The sequence below is a fragment of the Triticum urartu genome, chromosome 5 (genome assembly GCF_003073215.2).
Source record: "Triticum urartu cultivar G1812 chromosome 5, Tu2.1, whole genome shotgun sequence".
Lineage (NCBI taxonomy): Eukaryota > Viridiplantae > Streptophyta > Magnoliopsida > Poales > Poaceae > Triticum > Triticum urartu.
Window position 1 is genome coordinate 78,771,265 of NC_053026.1, and position 20,922 is coordinate 78,792,186.

At 45.1% G+C, this 20,922-nt stretch overlaps 3 protein-coding genes across 3 annotated transcripts; 1 reads left to right on the plus strand and 2 right to left on the minus strand.

Moving 5' to 3' along the window:
* Positions 1-3,945: 3,945 nt before the first annotated feature.
* LOC125507980 (GDP-Man:Man(3)GlcNAc(2)-PP-Dol alpha-1,2-mannosyltransferase) lies at positions 3,946-7,074 on the plus strand. Its single transcript, XM_048672527.1, has 7 exons — positions 3,946-4,315; positions 4,666-4,952; positions 5,389-5,575; positions 5,749-5,817; positions 5,912-6,105; positions 6,184-6,293; positions 6,642-7,074. Exons 1-7 carry the CDS (start codon positions 4,013-4,015, stop codon positions 6,881-6,883), a joined length of 1,392 nt encoding a protein of 463 aa, XP_048528484.1. The 5' UTR covers positions 3,946-4,012; the 3' UTR covers positions 6,884-7,074.
* A 198-nt stretch (positions 7,075-7,272) lies between these two features.
* Positions 7,273-13,718, minus strand: LOC125507981 (ethylene-responsive transcription factor ERN1-like). Its single transcript, XM_048672528.1, has one exon. The coding sequence runs from the start codon at positions 8,883-8,885 to the stop codon at positions 7,647-7,649; it is 1,239 nt and encodes a 412-aa protein (XP_048528485.1). The 5' UTR covers positions 8,886-13,718; the 3' UTR covers positions 7,273-7,646.
* A 143-nt stretch (positions 13,719-13,861) lies between these two features.
* On the minus strand, positions 13,862-19,814 carry LOC125507979 (CSC1-like protein HYP1). Its single transcript, XM_048672526.1, has 10 exons — positions 19,462-19,814; positions 19,207-19,362; positions 18,472-18,535; positions 18,017-18,226; positions 17,076-17,267; positions 16,627-16,925; positions 16,139-16,415; positions 15,471-15,743; positions 14,516-14,749; positions 13,862-14,354 (listed from the first exon to the last, which is right to left on the minus strand). The coding sequence occupies exons 1-10, from the start codon at positions 19,695-19,697 to the stop codon at positions 14,199-14,201; spliced, it is 2,097 nt and encodes a 698-aa protein (XP_048528483.1). The 5' UTR covers positions 19,698-19,814; the 3' UTR covers positions 13,862-14,198.
* Positions 19,815-20,922: the final 1,108 nt, after the last annotated feature.

The following is a 20,922-nucleotide window of genomic DNA, read 5'->3' on the forward strand; positions in this document are numbered from 1 at the left end:
TGACACCACTAGAGGGATGACAACATACATCTCATCAAAATATCGAACGAATACCAAATTCACATGACTACTAATAGCAAGACTTCTCCCATGTCCCCAGGAACAAACGTAACTACTCACAAAGCATATTCATGTTCATAATCAAAGGAGTATTAATATGCATAATGGATCTGAACATATGATCTTCCACCAAGTAAACCAACTAGCATCGACTACAAGGAGTAATCAACACTACTAGCAACCCACAGGTACCAATCTGAGGTTTGGATACAAAGATTGGATACAAGAGATGAACTAGGGTTTGAGATGAGACGGTGCTGGTGAAGATGTTCATGGAGATTGCCCCCCTCTCGATGAGAGGATCGTTGGTGATGATGATGGTGATGATTTCCCCCTCCCGGAGGGAAGTTTCCCCGGTAGAACAGCTCCGCCGGAGCCCTAGATTGGTTCCGCCTCGTGGTGGCGGAGTTTCGTCCCGAAAGTTTGCTTATGATTTTTCCTCGGATGAAAGACTCCATATAGCCAGAGATGGGCATCGGAGGGCCACCAGGGGGCCCACGAGGCAGGGGGCGCGCCCAGGGGGTAGGGCGCGCACCCCACCCTTGTGGCCAGGGTGTGGGCCCCCTCTGGTATTTTCTTCGCTCAGTATTTTTTATATATTCTGGAAATAACTCCCGTGGAGTTTCAGGACTTTTGGAGACGTGCAGAATAGGTCTCTAATATTTGCTCCTTTTCCAGCCCAGAATTCCAGCTGCCGGCATTCCCCCTCTTCATGTAAACCTTGTAAAAAAAAGAGAGAATAGGCATAAGTATTGAGACATAATGTGTAATAACAGCCCATAATGCAATAAATATCAATATAAAAGCATGATGCAAAATGGACGTATCAACGGCCGATATGGGGTGTCAGAGGTTTGTGGCCCTGGTCGCCGGTGTGACCTCTGGTCATTCTACTGATTCTTGTGGGCACTAGCGGGTAGGGTGGTTGGCAGCGGATAAGGCGCTGTCAGTGCCTGCGAGCCTATCCCTTGAGCGAGAGATGTTATCATGAAGTTCCACCGTCCCATGGAGTATGTGGGTAAGGCTGGCCGAGAGTTTGGGATCTCCTGGCATAGCCTGGAGCTGGTCAGCCTATGATGTCGCTGTTTGGAGGTCGCGAGCTGGAGTTGGTGGTGGTGCAGCCTTGTCAGCTAGTTCATTCCTATGCCTTGCACTCATCCGAGGTTAACGAAATTGTTGATGAGATTCCGTGGTTACCGGGGGGCGCGACGTAGGCATTCTTGTGTTACCGCCTTCCAACGCGCCTCACACGCTAAGGCCTCCGGTGACCTTTGCTGGAGTGCGAGCTGCGCGTTTAGTTGGGACACGCGGATGGCCCCCAGTGTCCTAGACGTCAGTCAGTGCCGGTGATGGGCGTCGTGAGGTAATTCAGGGCGTATACTTTTATGGGCGACAACGTGGATGCCGCATTCCTTAAGGCCGTCGTAGTTGTGGGGAATCCCGACGGTGAGCTTACTGGGATGCCCGTGTCAACCTGCTGCTAGGGTATTACGATGGGGTCGGTGGGTGGTTGCATCGTGACGGCCATCCCCGACACAGGCAGGTGTGAGGAGGTGGGCCATGTCGTTACTACTGCCTGTGGTATTCTCATGGTTGGTTTCGTTATCATAATTTGATGGAGGAAGATTGCCGGTGGAGCTTCTGACTAAGATGTCTCCTGGTCGGTGGTGTCAGCGGCCTCTAAGCTTGGGGGATTCTGATTCTCCCTAGAGGTCGGAGTAGGTGACTTGGTTGATGGGTTGAGGGCCGATGTTTTTGTCCTCATCCGTGAGGCAGAGTGGTCCCTCATCGCGGCTTCCGTTGTCCGAGGTCAAGATGATGTCAAATAGATTGGTGTCATCGCTAGTGTTGAGGTCGGCAATGAGGCAATCTTCTGGTGTGTGGACGAGGCGCCAATTGCCGCAGACCATCGCAACGAGTTGGATGGTTGGTTCCGGCTCCTCCGGGTATGTGTGACTGAGGTGACCCGTGGTTCCCGCTGATCCTGACGCTGATGCATGCCCTCCAGATCGGGTGCAACCGCTGTGGGTTCTTGCTGGAGATCCTGAAGTAATAGGGTGGGTCGGTGGGTTGATGTTGACCCGACCCATCTCGTTGACGATGAAGATGAGGGAGCTGAACAATGGGCTCGTTCCCGGTGAGAGGTCATCAGAGGACAAAACAGATCTGGCCCAAGATCAGTTTCTAGCCAACTCCGCTCGTGCTTGGCACGCCAACTGGCAGTGCAAAATACCGTTAGATCCCTTGGTAGGGATCCGTGTGCAGCTGGAAGTCTTAGATTGGAGGTCTCACAAAGGGTTTATCTAGGTTCGGGCATCCGGAGAGTAAACCCTACGTCCTGCTTGTTTTTGTTATTCATGATGGATGGATACCTTGTGTGAGGGGTTACAATGCTGTATGAGATTGCTACCGAGAGTTTGTCTATCTGAGAATAGATAATCCAGAGAGATCATATAGGAAGGAAGGTCTAAGGTTTACATGGCGGTAGATGCGATCTTGGGCGTCGTCGCCCTTAGCCTTGGAGGGCACGAAGGTCCCCATCGCTCCCTAGGGCTTCTTCCTTGTATTGGGCCAAGTGGGCCCCTTGTAGACGTCGAGGTCGTGCTCTCTTGAGAGAGCCACCCCTGGTGCAGGGCACCGTCACTATGACTCAAATCAACGAAAAGAGACGCAGGAAAATCTCTCTCCGCTTGTTCTTTATCCGGGGGGAATAAAACCGCCGTGTGCCGTATATAAGAATATCTGAAATGCTCAACGCATGCGGTTAGTCCGCAAAGCGAAGTGTTGTCAACATCAAAACCAACTAAAGAGAGATATGCCCTAACAGCCTTCCCTGTCGAATTACCCAGAACTCAAAACCCAAAGCCTACTATATTGTTCTAGAGTTCCATTTTTTCTTCCTAGATCGCTTGAAGTTTAGACTTCCTAGGGTTTCGTTAGCTGCAGCCGCCGCCGTCACAAGGGATTTTGTGCCCCCCTTGCTTCCGGCTGCCATCTTGGCGCTGAGAGATGGGGTGACCTCACATCTTCAAGAGTTTTATGTTTTTCGTCATCATATTTTGTGAGAATAAATTTACTCGTATTTTTGGCGATGCCATGAGGTTAGAGAACTTTCTGTCATTGCAGATCCGATTTTTTGGATCTGATAAGTTTATGTTATGGTGTCAAACTTTTTTGTTGGATTGATTATTTGTGAAGTTGAAATCTTTCATCGACACAATGATGAATATATTGTGATCCTATGTCCTGCACTTCTAGGGGATCATCCCTTGCCCAAGTACGTTCATGATCAAGGTTGGATGGGCGAGTCAAGGCGTTTTCAAAATCCATTATTGATAATGTTTGTACGGGCAAAAAAAGTGACAAAATTGTTGTTTCAATCCAATTGCATACTCTTTGCCCAAGTCTTTGGAGTATTTCTACAAGTAAAGATTGATACATCGAAGAAGGTGTTTCCAACAGATTTTATTGTAATTCTTAGTCATAAGAGTTACTTTGTATTTTTCTTGAATTTTACAGTGTTGTTTTGCACCCGAGCTCACATGAGTTCGGGTGAACAATAAAATCCAAAAAAATGTTAAATAATTTTTTAAAAATCTGATTTTTTTTGGCATTAAATATTGATATTTTTTCAACATGCATGCAAAACTTCGCTACGAAACCACAGATCAATTTTGTTTTTTGCCCACACCTACACGAATGTGATTTCATAGCGAATTGTGCACACGTGTTGGAAAAACACCAACGTTGCTTGCATAATACTAAGATTTTTTTTAACATTTGTTCAGATTTTACTGTTGCTCGGACCCCTCAAAGAATAACAGTTGCGTCCAAGTGAAAGAAAAAAGAAAAACTATACTGTTCTCGAACCCCTCAAAGAAAAACTATACCCCCTGAAAAAAAAATATACTGTTCTCGAAGTCCGACCGACCCAGACTTTGGCGTCGCATCCATGGCGATCTTCGCTGGCCTTCTCACCTTCGTCTCCACCCTCCTCGCTCTCGCCCTCCGGCGCCTCTCCCGCCTCCTGCGCCGCCGCGCGCCCGACCCCGCGGCCGCGGTGGGGTTCTTCCACCCGTACACCAACGACGGCGGTGGCGGGGAGCGCGTGCTCTGGTGCGCCGTGCGCGCCGTCCAGGACCTCTGCCCCGACCTCCCCTGCGCCGTCTTCACCGGCGACGCGGACGCGTCCCCCGATGGACTCGCCTCCCGCGCGCTCGATCGCTTCGGTGTCCGCCTCCTCCGCCCGCCGCAGGTACGGCACGGCCCCATGGAGCGAAGTTTCTTGCGTAGTAGAAATTGGATCTCGGGAGACGGTCCTAGTCGTAGCTGCTTTGCTTCTTGCAAATTGAGCTTGCTTTAGTTCTGCAATGGACCCTCTTGCCGTTCTGATTGCTTTTTCTTGTAAATTTTTATCTGGACGACCTCCCGGTTAGTTTAACACTGCATTCTACTTCTGTTATGAAATGAGAAAAATGCAGTCTAGTGCTGTAGTACTACTTAACATACTGACATACTACTGCAAGTCTGCATTCAATTGGAACTTAATCAAAACAAATGTGGTGTACTGGCAAGAGCATTAAAATGTCTGAACTGCATTTTCAGGTCGTTTATTTGAACAAGAGAAAGTGGATCGAAGCAAGCACATATCCGCGCTTCACAATGATCGGGCAAAGTCTTGGCTCAGTATATCTCGCATGGGAGGCTCTTAACAAATTCACCCCGCAGTTTTACTTTGATACAAGTGGCTATGCTTTTACGTATCCACTGGCTTGGCTGTTTGGTTGCAAGGTCCTCTGCTACACTCATTATCCCACGATCAGTTCTGATATGGTCGAACGTGTTAAGCAGCGCAACTCAATGTACAACAACAACTCTCTTATCTCTGGAAGGTATGGGAACAATTTTAGATCCGATTCCTTTTATTGGAGCATGGTAATTTGGAAAACAGTGGTGCATTATTGTATCTGGGTGTTTAAAATCTTACTGTGCATGATCAAAAGAATGTCCAAAAACGTGTTACTTAAACATGCATGTTCTCTTGGCCTAATCTATGATATGGTCGGTGTTCTTGACATATGTTTCTTTCCTCTTATGATATAGTCTGAATTAACAGAATTGTGCATCCACAAAGGAATAATATTCTTTATATTTTCAATAGCCTGTATCAATTATATCAACCATGCAAAACTAATTGGATGTTCTTTTGGTTGTAGCATTTGGTTATCTCGATGCAAAGTTCTGTACTAATTGGATGTTCTTTTGGCTGTAGCATTTGGTTATCTCGATGCAAAGTTCTGTACTAATTGGATGTTCTTTTGGCTGTAGCATCTGGTTGTCTCGATGCAAAGTTCTGTACTACACCATATTCAGTTGGTTGTATGGTTTAGTTGGCTCCTGTGCACATCTTGTGATGGTGAATTCCTCATGGACAAGATCCCATATTGTGAATATTTGGAAAGTCCCAGAGCGTACTAAGAGGGTATACCCTCCATGCGATACTTCCGCCCTGCAGGTATGTCCAGATTCCCATCAGTCACAATCAATTATGTGCTGTGATCATGTGGACATGTTATGAATGCAAGTCATCGACTAAAATTACTTCTGCATTCTTGTTGTTAGGCTAAAATCTAATTACACAAAAAGATTTGGTTTGTACTCACAATAAACATTTAATGAATAAAACAGATGCTTCCCCTGGAAAGATCAACAACACCTCCTATTCTTATATCAGTTGCACAGTTCCGTCCTGAAAAGGTATGTCAACTTACCATTGCATCAAAATCTGTTACAAGATCTTACAGCTCACTCACTAAAGTACCTCTACCCTTTTACTCTCTGCTCTCCTCAGGCCCATGGTCTTCAGTTGGAGGCATTTGCACTTGCTCTTGAAAGGCTAGATTCAGACTTTCTTAAGCCAAAACTTCAATTTGCTGGCAGTTGCCGGAATAAAGAGGATCTGGAAAGATTACAAAAGCTTAAGGACAGAGCTGTGGAGCTTCACATAGATGAGCTTGTAGAGTTCCACCAGGATATCTCTTACAGGTCTTGGTTTCGAAACTACAGCTAGAAACCACCTTTTCTTTGTCTAGTAATTAACAGGTATATTATTGCATGAAACAGAGACCTGGTACAGCTTCTTGGTGGTGCAATTTGTGGGCTCCATTCAATGACAGATGAGCATTTTGGAATAAGTGTCGTCGAGTACATGGCTGCTGGTGCTATTCCAATTGGTGAGTAACTGAGCAAGTATCCTATTGATCTCTGGTTGATGTCCTCAACTTCACTTTCCAAAGGATGCTATGCATGCTTTGCACTATAGCTGTTTAGTTCGAAGTTTTGGGTTACAGATTGCAATTATTATAAAAACATTACATTTTTCTTTGCTGTGAACAACAAATCCCTCGTTGAATGTACTCCACATTGCAATTTTTGGGTGTCAAAGGTAAGGCAAAGAAGAATTTTAGAACCATGAACCGAATGATGCTGCACTTGGAGCTGATCATGCTGGCATTTTATTTTTTTTGCGGGGGTGATCATGCTGACGTTGAACATTTAATAACATATCCTATTTCTTGCAGCCCATAAATCTGCAGGACCAATGATGGATATTGTGCTAGAGGAGGACAGCCGCCAGACAGGGTTTCTGGCCTCCAGGAAGGAAGAATTTGCGGAGGCAATCCTCAAGGTCTTGAGGATGCCGGAGCCAGAGAGGCGAGAAATGGCGGCAGCAGCACGGAAGCGTGCTCAAAGGTTTTCAGAGCAGAAGTTTCATGAAGATTTCACTAAGGCGGTTCGCCCAGTTTTATTAGGACGCTCATAGCCTTTTGCTCTAATAGCCGAAAACATTAACAAGTTTAGCATGATGGAGATTCTGAGGTTTGAGTGCATCTGCAAAGTTCTAGCTTGAGCTTTTCCAGATTATCAGTGTTAGTTTTGTGTATCACACACACTGTTGTATAGAGAAGAACAAAAGAATGATATGATAAACTCTTGACTGTTTCTTTGGCACCATACTAGTACTGTATAATTTTGGCCATATTTTGGCCCCAATATCTAAACTTGAGGAATTCAACTCCATGCATGAACACATTTCTAAAGTTATCCACATGAGAAAATCAAGTGTGGAAAGATTCTTGTAAGCCTCATCTGTGCATTCTTGCTGACGCCTGTTGGTGGCCTTGAGGTTGAAGAGTGGTGTCCATGGGAAAACTGGTGGAAAATTGGTACTCGTGCCATGTATGATAAAAGGGGTTAGGACCCCACCCTCTCAACTCGGGCTAAACGCCTGCGGTGGCGGCTCTGGAGGGGATGCAACGGCGACGAAGGCTCTGTTCTCTGAATCTCAATGCAAGTTTCATATGCAGTTGAGTTCTACTTTGAAGCACTACCAGCCGAGGTGCATGCAAGTTCGTTTCTGTTGTTATTACCACTGTTTCTCAAAATAAATTGGTAATTAAGCAAGTGATGGCCAGGGGTGGCTTCTCATATGAGCCATCTGCCATGCATGGAGCAAAACGAATTCCACAGCAACACAACCTAACTGCAAGTTGCAACCATGGAACACATCAACAAAACTGGTCAGCCTATGCCATGTAGCAGATGGGCGCCAGGTCCAGGGAGCTCCACAGCAGCACGTCCCCGTCGCCGGTGACGTTAGCCTCCGGTGACGACGAGCTCGCCGCCTCTGTGAGGCTGCTGCCGCTGCTGCTGCTGCCTGAACACTCCTCTTGCATGGAAGCTTTACCCTCCTCTGCGTCATGATCAGCAGCAGCGACGGCTGGTTCTGAGGATTGCTCCGATGCTGGCTGCTGCACCGCCGCCCTCTGCTTCTTGCGGCACGCCTCGCGCAGGCCGGAGAGCTGATCGCGCGCGGCGGAGGCGCCGCCGCCGAGGCGCATCCTGAGGCACTCGGACACACCGCTGAGCGCGTAGAGCGACGCGGACACCTTCCTCTCGTAGTCCATCCTCCTCATCGCCTCCTGCACCGCCGTCGCAGGCTCGCCGTCCACATCGTTAGCCTCCACCGGCGCCGAGCCGCCGAGCTCGGCGGCGACCATCTCGAACGGGGAGCAGATCCCGGCGTCCTCGTCTTCCGCCACCGTCGGCTTGTCCATGAACTGGAAGTCCAGCTCCTCCTCCTCTTCCACCTCTTCTTCTTCCTCCACCTCTTCTTCTTCCTCCTCCATTTCTGGCGAGTTGTTGCACTCCTCGCTCAAAAAGTCGTCTACCTGGAAGCAGTACTCGTCGTCACGGCCATGGACGTATGATTCTTGGCACGACGACGTCGACGAGGACATCTGCTTCTGCATCTGCTGCTGCAGCAGCGCAGCCTCTTGCGGCGCCGTGGCGTCGTTGAGGAGGAGCTGCTGGTTGCGGGCCTTGAGGCGGAGGAGGAGGAGGTTGGAGACCTTGGAAGGCAACGCCGGCGCCTGCATCGACAGCATAGCCGGCGGCGGCGGCTGCAAGGCGGCAGGCGGCGAGGGGCGGGGCCAGAAGTTGGTGCGGGTGTTGGCGCCCCGGAGGAGGCAGGCGGCCTCGTCGTAGGCGCGGGCGGCCTCCTCGGCGGTGTCGAAGGTGCCGAGCCACACGCGGATCTTCTGGATCGTGTCCTTGATCTCCGCCACCCACCGGCCGGACGGCCGCTGCCGCACGCCCACGAACCGCTTCCTGCCCCGCTGCTGCTGCCTCGCCGCCGTCGTAGCCGCAACCGTGGACGTCGTCCACGCGTCCGTCGAAGCTAGTGATAGAGGTATGCCGACGTCGATGTCAGTGTCAGAGACGTCGTCGGATGCCTTGCGCTTCCTCGCCATGGATGGAACCATCGAGCCGGCTCGGCGTGGAGTATGGACTGGAGGCTGAAAAGAGATGATCAGGTCAGGGGTATATATAAGGGAGGAGAGGAGGAAGATGCCTTTTGTTGCTTGTGTTTGTGCTAGTCTAGCTCATTTGTGTATTCATATTAATTCATATAAGTTTACTAAGTATTTGCATGCAATGTGTTGCATTTATGTTGTTAATGGTGATGGGTTAGTACTTAGTAGCACTGATTGGGAGTACAAAAATTGCATTGCATTTGTTTAAGTTGTGGTGCTCAACAAATGGGGGGACAAGGATATCTAGTGAGAGAGATTGGATCTCTAGTTAATTCATGTGTTCATGCTGTGAAAAGTTGTCTTTTGAATCTGCTTAGCTAAGGATGAGGGTGTGGTCGTGTTGGCCTAGTCATTGACAGGTTCATATGACTATACATATATGATTTAGTTGGTGTGAAACTAGCTAGGTACACCTAGTCCTCTTGGATTTCAAAGTATGAGTGTATATCTTGCTGGCCTTTTTCGTAGGAGTGTGTTGATGCATGGATACTCAATATAGTATGAGAGCCAAGAAATTTTGAGTTCAAGACCTCTTTGATTCCTCATCAGGCTAAACTTTGGTGTGAAATGATCTGTATATGCAAGAAAGAAAGATGATTAAACCACTATACTAAGGCTCAAAGTTTGTATAGGGTAGACCTAAGCATGGGCAGCTCGGCTCAGCGGGTTGGCCCAAAGCCCGGCCGTCAAGTCATGACGGCTTTGAGCTCCAATTTTTAAACCCGCCCAAAAGCCTAAAATTCTTTTAAAAAAGATATGGTGTTAAAAAAATAGAAGGAATGTTGTTTTTATTACTAAACAAATCATTTCGTAGTACCAAATTAATATAATTATATTTCTCGCCCCTCTGGTCAGATGAGATTGGTTGGCATTTTCAGGTTGTTGCAACTCAGCCTAAGAAAATGATTCAGGTCTAGTACGACGAGGAAGGGGTGGCAGGGTCAAAATGCCAGCGTAGGCTATTTTCGTACAACCCCTCCTACCACAACACCACCTTGCCATGCATGTTCCCTCATCATCCATGCTACTTAGCCGGGGTAGAGGCGAAGCCATCCGATAGTGATGACCCCTTACCCACCTTTCATCCCAACACGTGAATTCTGGTGGTATGGTGCTTCCCCTTAAGTATGCTTCATCTCTTATTTAGATCACTCCTGTCTCACCACGATGTGGCTACACCAATCATTCCTCATGCGATCAGAATTGAAAGTCGTCCATGAATCGAGCATTTTGACATGACCAGATTGCTATTGATATTATTGTAGGATCGTGATCATAAAAACACTTGATATGAATGGTGTGAAATCATCATTTCTCTCTCTAGAATACACCCTGTGAGATGTATCATAGTACATATAATTGATGCCAAGATACATTATAACAGGATCGCTGGCTCGAGGCCCATTTAAGGGCTGGGTTTTCAGGATATAATACTTCAAATACAAACCTTACATGAAGACAGTTATATTATCGTATGTTGTGCATTGTTAACCTCTCAAAACATTAATTACACCAATGTATTTTATCATACCGGGTTTGCGACGTAGATCATTGTCGCGCAAGAATTTGATGTTTGTCACTTTCACCGTAGCAATGAAAGGGGAATAATGCAGGACATGTACACTGCTCTTTGACCAGTTCGGCGACATCCAGATATTACCTTTTGGCGATTAGCTCATGTCTTGGTGTGCAAAATCCAGGGCATTTTGGCGATGATGTGTGTATGGCCCATATTATATATATGCGGTGCAATATGAGACCTCAGTTGAGCAACTAGGTAGTTTGGTAGTGTGTTCTTTGATTGAGCCAACTTGGCTCTTCTTATTGTTAACTAGCTTGCTTAGCAGTGCACACTACTTGGATTGCAACGTCAATGGAAAGGTTAAAAAGTGGGAGTTGATGATCTCACTTTGTAGTACCAGAAAGTGTGCAGTGAAGTTGATGTTTTGCAGTCCCACTGGGACACTCACATAGCAAGACCACAAGTGATGGTATCTGAAAAAGAGATGTCATAAAATTTTGTAACTGTCTTAGAGCATCTCCAACAACGGTGGTAAATACACTCACATAGCCCGGATGCTCTTAAGCATAGTCCAAGTGACATAGCCCGGACGCCGCAAACTGCTTCTTGCTCAGTAGTCAGTACAGTAGTAGTACTATCTTGGTTCGAAATACATGATTTTGACAGTGATGGCCTCGAATATACATCTTTTGTTCTTGCTTTTCACATGCACGGTATTTTTTGTGCTAAATCTGAATGTTGTTTTCATCTTACTGTGAGTAGTTTTTAAATACCTTGACAGACAAAAAAAATTGCGAGGGCTCAACAGACAAACTTACACAAATTTGACCGTCACATTTTCTAAGACTAGCATGTATTCCCTCTGTATCCTGCAAAAAAAATACTCCCTCTGTAAAAGTTTACTCCCTCCGTAAGCGTAAGAAAATATAAGAGCGTTTAGATCACTGCCTATATATCTTTACGGAAGGAGTATAAGACATTTTATTTTAGATCAAAAGGAGGTATATGTCCTTGCATAGGTCATCAATTGACGGTGTGTGAGTATGTGCGTGTGGTGGTGTCGCTATATATGTCTATTCTGTACTACGCGGTGTTCATAAAAGGAATCTAGTTAACTTGCATAATAACACACGACCAAGTCAGTAGTCACTACGTGCGTGTGCTTTTTATTTACATGATTTCCAAATTTCCGTTTTCACAGTTCCCAAAGCACGCTGAGCTGCAGCCATGGAGTTTAACGCCTGTGTCCAAGAGCGACGACGTAAGCAGAACAAAACAACAGCCCTAGGGGTTGAAATTCTTGACCCCTAACCGGTTTCTTAATCAGCCATAGCGGGGGTTAAAATTAAATCCGGCTGTCAATTCGTTTTTGTTCCCACCCGTCCGCGTTTTGTCATGCATGACGACGACGGTGCCTCCGATGCGCCTCCCTCACAACAATTGAAAATTGAAGATCATCCTCTGATGTTCTAAGGAGTATTTTGGTGGCATATGCCAGTACTCTTGATGTCCTCGTCACAATTAGGACATGCAACTTGTGAACGTCTAGCGGTTTGGCCCCAGCTGCGGACTGAGCTTCTCGACCTTTGTAGCTGGCCATCTTTTTTGTCCTGGACTCCTGGTCAGGTCTACCTATCTGTGATATGGTTGACAAGGTCAAGCTTGCAACTGCACTGGGAATTCCATGAGTTTTGGCCACGAAATAGAGATCAGGAAATATATCATTGTGTCACATCAGAATGCCTTTTGGTGCTCTGTGACCCAGGATACGTGAGCTGATGGTTTAACGAGTAAATGACAGTGACTAGGTACAAAGGAAGGCGTGTCATGGAGCACTGTTCAACCTACCCGTGAAGAGGACAAATGGCGCACCACTGTTAGCCAATGGTTTACACGGACTGTTTGGCTTACCAAGTTAGCATTAGCATTAGGGGTCCTGCAGTACCTGCACATTTTATATGACAGAGGACAGGAGAGCCAAATGGCACAAGATTTGCCCAAGATAGGTTACCAGAGTGCTACCTTGAGTTCTCTCCAAGTGGCAGCCAACCAATCACATAATTTGTTCTTTGGGGTCCAGCCAAGCAGTACAATAATCGGTCATGGAGGAAGCATAATTGATCCACGACGAGGCAAACTCTACTGAGTCTGATATCAGTTAAGACAAAGCAGTAACGCATAATCCTGCTCCCGTTCAGCCTTCTCGGTTGATCTGAATTGTTATTTTGGGTCATTTTGACGCCTTTGTGTCTCTCAAATGTACCCAACAAAGATATGCTTGCATCAGTTGATTGTACCACATATATGATGAAAAAAGAAGGAGCGCTTGACCAGTATGGTTTTGATATGGCGGCAAGACATTTTCAGAGCCAGTGTAGTGTGAATGTAGAGTATGCGGCTGTCGACTGACCTCAGCGTATAACTGGGTAGTAGCACAATGTAGGCGTAGATAGAACACCACACCATGATCGGTTCCATACCATAGCAGGCTGTTTAGAGAAACTCAGCCTTGACGTCGAAGTAGCATAAATATACTCAGAGTGGCCAGATCTAAATGCACTTAAAAAAGGACTGAAGGAGAAAAACCTGGTCCTCCTGATCACACAGCTCCAGCCTCCAAGTGGCAAACAATCTAATATGGCTTCTTGCTTGCCATATTAGCACTAGAGATCCTCCTGCAGTACCTACACATTTTATATGAACAAGATAAAAGGATAGCCAAATGGCACAAGATTGCCCAGGACAGATTATCAGAGTGCCACCTCCGTATTCTCTCCAAGTGGCCAACCAATCACACAATTTGTTCTTTGGGGTTCGGCCAAGCAGTAGAGTAATCGGTCATGGTGGAAGCATAATTGATCCAAGACAAGGCAAACTCTATTGAATCTGATATCAGTTAAGACAAAGCAGTAACGCATAATCTTGCTACTTTGGGCCATTTTGACGACAGCATATCTTTGTTGGGTACATCTGAGAGCCGTTGAGAAAAAAATAACACCTGGCCAGGTTGAAGTAGTATGGTTTTGCGATGCCAAGACATTTTCAAATGCAGTATGAATGCAGAGTAGTATGAGCTTGTCAACTGACCTCAGCGTATAACTGGGTAATAACAGAATATGGGTGCAGAATGCCGCACCATGATCGGTTCCACACCGTAGCAGGCTTTTGTGTTTAGAGAAACTCAACCTTGACGTTGAAGTATCATAAATATACCCAGAGCGGCCATATTTAAATGCACTTAAGAAGGACTGAAGGAGGAAAAACAGCAGCTCCTGATCACATTGCTCCAAGTGGCAGAAAATCTCATATACTGAATTATATGGAGTAAAACAACATCCACATAAACACATAGTTAGAAGGGACAGTAAGTAGGTTGCATGGAACTTAAGATCTACAACTTGCGTGGTCGGTTCAAACAGTTTGCATTGCCAACCCAAAACTTAAGGGAAAATGTATTATTCATCTCTACAAAGCGAGCACCAAATCTGATACACAAAATTATGCACAGCAAACTCCTCCAAGAAAAATATACAACACAATAATACAAGAATTTATGTCCTAAAGAAAAATGTACAACATAATAATACAAGGATTCATGTCCTAAGTTTTGCTTCACCGTGTAAAAAAACACAACAAGAAGCACACCTGTACTGTTATATGTACCTGATCATCAAAAGCCCAAAATCAAACAAAAATCTCACACCGTGGGAGCCAGGATGCCACCTATGACTTGTCTGGATCTAGACAGAAGACAAGAGTGGTGAAGTACGTTCATCAGAGTTTGAAGACCGCTGGATAGGCTTCAGTGCCGGGTCACAGTAGGCTGTTTCAAGACTGCTGAAGAACTCTGCCATCTCTGGTTTGCTTTGTTCTTGTATATCTTTGTTTACCAATGACTGCATGAACAAAAGTGAGACATGAAGGGTTTGTATGCCACAGAAATGATATCTAAAGATTCCGAATAAGAAAACAGCAGCTGCTGTTGCTAAGGTAAACAGGTGCACACATAGAGTGGCCTCCTATGCATTTACAAAAGGAGAAACTAATAAAAAAGTACCTCGGTAGAGTATGCTTCGAAGATGGGGTAAAATCGGTTTCCACAGTATGCATAGAACAGAAGTGTGAGAATCGGCAGAGGCACCAGCAGACTTGAACCAAGTGGAAATTCCTTTACTCCAAATACTCCGATTGAAATCAAATGCATCAGCACAAGAGAAAATATGGTTGCATTGTGCACAATGGGCCAAAATCTTCCACCGGTGTCATACTTGGGTGCATACACATTACAAAGCTGCATTTGTAGTAGCAAAGTTACAAACTGTAGATACTTAAACTGATGAATGATAAAGTTAAACATATGCAAATTGCGCTATCCAGTTTATAAAGCTGAAGCAAGTATTTCACTACTTCTGACAAATTTATCCAGCAGTAAAGAACAATTGCACATGGAAAATGTCTTCTACTTGGCAATTTTGACCCAGCAAAATTATCTCGTGGTGCAGTCACTCCTCAGAACAGGTGTAACCAGGACACCTGATATACTACTGTCAGCCTCCCAATATATGGAAGTATAGTTCAATCAACAACTATATTTTCCATATTCCATATTTAATTTTACATAGTTTCAAGGCATGTCCACGTTTATCAAGAAAGGTTCTAGTTAAATTCCACCACTAGATGATCTAGTTCATCTTCCAGAAAGGAACACTTTGGTTCTGTCCTAAACATATTAAGAGAAAGGTAGGCTTGCATCATACGCCTTAGACCACATCAATTTGATTTTATCCGCTCATAAATGGCGACAGCAATGAATCAATCATTGCAACACTGGCGGCCAAATCCAGGAAATATCTATCCAAAGTTCCTCAAAACAGTAGTTCACTACCCAAAATTTGGGAAGACCTAGATATTGAAGTCCACATTTCAACCTCCATGCACAAAGAGATCACGCTACGATGTGTAGCAGCAACAGGAAGTTAAAAGGGGCGATTAATAATCTGCAGCGTTTTCACCTGATTGCGAAATATGAAGTAGCCAAGGCAGAAGTAAGTCAACACAAATGGGAGGATAAGTGGAGCTACAATGGAGTACGTGAGCCCGAGAAGTCCAAACAAGAGAATCCGAGGAATTTCACTATGATAGTGCATCGATGGAGCTTCTGAGTCTTCCCTCTTGCAACACTTTGCGCAGCTCCCCCACAAGTGATACAGAAGGGCAGAAGTTTGAGTGAGTTCTGATGTTATACTTGTCCACGAAGTCACCACATATGCAATAAAGAAAGATGCCTGCAGAATCATCATGAAACCAATGATTGTTTAGCAACACACGTGCTCTGGCATGGACTAATACCATATGCCACAGGTGAAAATTGTGTAAGCAGGTATATATTGAAATGGATAAGTAGCCACAGCAGGAAGGACGTCGACAAAACAAAGAACGTTGATGAAGGCTAAGGTTTGGAAGTCTGTTATTAAAGCAATTGACGAAAAAACAAAGTACAAAACTGTATCCATGTAACTGTATAAGTATATTATCCATGTCAACAGAAAGGTTATTGTCCATGTTCTATGAAGCTTGGAGGGGAGAGCACGATCTCAGAAGCAACTCGTGGTAGCTTTCTCATAGTATACACCAAAATGAACTTGTCATGCTGACGACAATCAAAAAACACATGCCCTACCTGTGCAGGTACAACAACCGCAAGCCGTTCAGGTATTTTCTTTGGATCAACGAATATGTTAAGTTGATTTAAGGCTGATCCAGTAAGAACATTTGCAAAGAACACAGTCCATATGGTAAACCGAAGCATTTTGTTGCAAGCACTTCTCTCAATCCCACTGACAGACACAAATCCTTGCATGGTCGAAAATAGCTTCATTATTGAGGGCACATAAGAGGAAAGGAAGTGAAGAATGACACTGGGAAGATACCCAGTAACCAATTGACTGACAATGGCTCTGGAAAGATCAAAGAAGACAAAGGTCAGGTGTTTAGCCATTCTGATGTGCCATACATTAGATAAATAAAACCAACATAATAAGAACGGATAGCACTAGTATCACTAATTCAGCATCTGAGCATATATGCTGCCTAGGCCCTTTCCAGATAACAAAATAAAGAACCAATGAGAGAAACATATATGATTATAATCTATGAACAGAAACTAACATTTCCAGTATGTTCCTCAGGAAAGGCAGCCATGCCTCAAGTTGCTCCATATAAGTGAGCCCTTGAATAAATCCCACAACTAGAAGAAACACGATTATGAGGAGAACTGAAGCTACAAATACTACAAATTTGGATATCCACCGTTCCATGAATGATGTAGAAAAGGAAGGCCAATAAACATCATGAGGATCAGGAGCATGCTCAGTTTGCCACTCAGTTGGATTGTCTGACTGCCTTATGTAAATTGCATTCGCTGAAGCATATCGAGATTTGAATGAAACAAAAGCAGCGGGAATCTCCTGAAGAGTTATGAAACATCAAGTATAGATAAGAGAATATCAATATGTTTGCACTTCATTTGTCAGAACCAAAGGACAACTAGGAAGATAAACTAATCAATACACCATAGTTAACTTAGCCAAGACCAAAGAAAAAACAGAAATACATACCTGTCTCCTAGTAGCATCTGATTGTTCCATTCTAACATTTTCCTCTAGGTCTTCCAGCCTTTTCTGATATTTCCCAATAGGATTATTTCTTCCAAATAGTCCAAGAAACTTTTTTGGAGGGTTGTCAGTAGAAGGTCGTTGTGGTACATATTTTAGGTTCTTTAGCTTTGTCCACATAATTTCGGTCTCATTCTGGATAGAAATCAAACAGGCAATCAGAAGAAGTGAAACGGGACACTGTTCAACAAGCTAGAATGCAGTGTTCCTTACGAAGTTCAGGAGAGCAAACAAACCAGTGTGCCATTACTATCATATACATCTAGGGGAGATGAGCAAAGTTTTTTTCACATGAAAATAAAATGTTCTAAAAAGGTTAGAAGTATGAGGATAAGCATCCAGTTGGCATGCTTATATAGAAAATCAGTAACTAGTTAATTACTACATGCATATGTGAAATCGTCGACCCAGAACACTTCACTGGACATATATGACATCCAGTATATTGCTTTGAGAATAAATGCATACAAAAAATCTACTAACAGATTTGTTGTCAAAAAAGAATGCTATATTGTTATGTGTAGAGTAAGAATGCTATGTGGTAAGCTTATAAAATTTTGACATCCATGAAAGTTGACCTATGCAAATATTGCATACTGAGTGCATTAAGATCACGTTGTAAAAAATATACAAATTAATACATACTGAGTTGATGAAGTTAAAATAAATTCAACGAAACACGGTTGTTCATGACTGGATTGAAATGCATGTCTTCCAAACCTCATGCTAGTATTTTTCATACAACTATATTCCCCAGCAACCCTTATGTCATGTAAGAAGTCGATAGACAGCCCATATAAACGTTTTATTAGGACCATTGATGATTCATGGACATCTGTCCATAATTATGCAATACAAATGTATCCAAAGGAACTGAATCTTACAAGAAGGCGGCGGAGTTTGCCAGTTTGATGAACAACAGTATGTGACAAGTAGGTGGATGAATGATACTCTTTGAAGAACTTATCAACAGCATCACTCACAGAACCACCATCAGTTATAGGGATAGCTCGAACCAGAACTGTGAAATACTGGGGTAGTGGCTTCGATGTCATAAAATACTCGAGCCTCTTGCCAGAAATATATCTGTACTCCTGCAAAGAAAAAACACAAAGTATTGCTTACAGAGAAAACTGAAACCAGTCAAGCATCAATTTTTTTTACAAACAAAGTATGTAATAAACAGATGCCAGATCCAATGAGCATTTATTCATTATAAAAGGATAATGTGTTCTGTCCAACTGATACTCTGATACACAAGGAATCATGTTACAAATGAAGAAAGAAAATGCAAATTAAAAACTAAACAAAAAAGTATAAGAAACATTAAATTACTTACATAATAGAGCAGGTAGCATGCGACTCCAGTTATGATGTACACAGCAGAGAAGTGAAGCCATAATCTGTGAACCACGTTACCACATGTAATAAGCATGACTTAGAGCTCAGAAAGGAAGATAATTTCCAATAGAAACATCTAATTAGACTCCAACGAAATGTTTTGCATAAGCAAGAAGCCCTGGAGAATGCCACGACGTGAAGCCCCCGTGATTAGAGTGGTTAGAGCTGTTCCACACCATCCTAATCAAATTCTATGTACTGAATACTTAACAATGTTTCTTTTTTAAAACAGAGATGCGGCATCATCTATTAACCTACAGTTCTACATGTTATAAAACAACATAACTGATATGAATAGCTGTAGATATCTGAATTCTGGAATAGCTACCTAATTTTGATTACACTGGCCATTTAATATGTAGAAAACACAAAACGATTATATCACATGACAAAGCGCATGGACATTGGCCATCAGGTTCATCAACACTAGACAAGCACTCAGAAAAATGCAACTCCTTATATGCACTCCATGAAATAAAAAACTGCAGCATGAGGAGAATTAACCTCCTAATACCAAACCTGAACGGCATAAACAGTACTATTAGTTAAGTAAACTACTCTAGAATTATATATCATGGGGTTGAAATTCACCTTCAGACACTAACCATGACATGTAGAACTCCCAAAATAAGTGCACCAATATTATAGAAGATCAGGGGTTGAAATATCTCACTTATTGGACCCGTCCTGGACATTGGAGATACTCAAGACATCGACGGACTTGCTGGGCAGGTCGGTGAAGTCGATCAGCTGCAGCTGGTCCCCCATGAAGTTTATCGGCATGAGCACGCCGACGCCCACCACAGCGACTACGGCGAAAAGCCTGATGCTGCAGCATCCCATAGCCCCACAGCACCCTCGGATTCAGTAACAAGGCGAAGGGAACGAAGAAACACAGCGAGAGGGGATGGGGATTTGGGAGCGGGACCTGAAGACGAAAATGCGGACGAAGACGACGCCGTCGAGCCCCGCGGCGGCATGGATGTCGTCCTCGGAGCGGCGCCACGCGGCGGCGAGCCAGGACTCGAGCGGCGCGTAGGGGCGGCGGGGGGCGTACACGGAGACGAACGGCGGGCGGCGGCGGAGGAGCGAGTAGGCGGAGACGAGCAGCACGGTCAGGCCCAGGTTGACGCCCACCGCCGTCGCGAGCGCCGACACGATCATCTCGCCGGCGAGTCACTGAGCCTTCTCCCGAGGGGCTAGAATCTTCCGCGGCGAGATGGGGCCCAGCGGTCAGTCGAGTTCAAAATCATCTGCTACTAGTACGCTGTTACCATTATCACACGAAGACTTGAGGTTGGAGGTTGTTGACGATTAAGTCCGTGGGCCCGTGATGTCGGCAGGCCACGTGGCACCGGAGCGTGACGTGATGGTCGGCGTGGGTCTATCCGGAAGGGGGACATGTGGCACCTGCATTGTTTCGAATACACATTCCTGCCGATACGTGTTCCTTCCCCGGTTAACGTGTAATTGAAAACACACAAATAGAAAGGAACACCAAAGTAAGAAATGGTATGACTAAAAATAAATGCGCGCTTTGTCGCACCATTATGACAAATAGATTTAGTCCTTAATTTTAAAACCGGACTGCTTACACTCTCAACTCTTTAAACCGGACAAATTAGTTCCTTGTCTCGGTTGTTTCGGTATCACTGCTGACTCAGCGTGGTTTTGACCGGTCTTCGTCCACACGACAATATTTCATTCTCCCATCCTCTTCCTTCTCACATTGGATTATTGGGCATTTCATCGAACACATTGCATGCATTGAGTGTGCCGTCCACGGCAAACCCACACGAGTCCCTTTAGCCAGCCACGATGCCTCTAATCTACCTCGCTAGCAACCTCGAGCTTGCTGCACCTCGCTGGACATCGCAATCCCGTTCTACCTCGCCGGACACCACGGCCCACGGTTACTCCCACTTCATGATGGATGAAGGAAAGTGGGCGGCGTCACCATGGTGGCCGCGGAAGATGAAGGCAAGCCACGCGGGCGGTGACGCTACCTCATGCTCGTCCTCAATCTCCTCTTCTCTATTGCTTGAGAGCACGTGATCTGTCGGGTGCGCGGGCGAGGGAGCCCAGTCTACGGCCGGCGCACGAGGAGAAGCTCAAGAGCACGTCAGGCATCTCCATCTGGTGCTCAGCACCACGAGCATGCTGGGCGGGGTGGCAGCCCTCCCGTACAGCAACAACGGAGCACATGTACACCATGTACACAGCCAAAAAAGGGACGAGGCAGCGTCGCCCATGTACACCATGTACGCTCTCATACAACATCCTAAGACACTAGGGATAAAAACTAATGACACATTTGGTTGCTCGCATTTGGGCCAACCAGACCCGTGCAGGACGAAAATATGATGTTTGGTTGCCTAGGCTACACCCA

Bases quoted from the DNA above. Each gene is read 5' to 3' on its own strand.
- LOC125507981 (XM_048672528.1), bottom strand. From the start codon at position 8,885: ATGGTTCCATCCATGGCGAGGAAGCGCAAGGCATCCGACGACGTCTCT.
- LOC125507980 (XM_048672527.1), top strand. From the start codon at position 4,013: ATGGCGATCTTCGCTGGCCTTCTCACCTTCGTCTCCACCCTCCTCGCT. The intron at 5,818-5,911 runs GTATGTCAACTT...TGCTCTCCTCAG, and splicing joins CACAGTTCCGTCCTGAAAAG to GCCCATGGTCTTCAGTTGGA. The intron at 6,106-6,183 runs GTCTTGGTTTCG...TGCATGAAACAG, and splicing joins CACCAGGATATCTCTTACAG to AGACCTGGTACAGCTTCTTG.
- LOC125507979 (XM_048672526.1), bottom strand. From the start codon at position 19,697: ATGATCGTGTCGGCGCTCGCGACGGCGGTGGGCGTCAACCTGGGCCTG. The intron at 19,363-19,461 runs GTCCCGCTCCCA...GGGATGCTGCAG, and splicing joins GTCCGCATTTTCGTCTTCAG to CATCAGGCTTTTCGCCGTAG. The intron at 14,750-15,470 runs GTGAAAACGCTG...CTACAAATGCAG, and splicing joins ACTTCATATTTCGCAATCAG to CTTTGTAATGTGTATGCACC.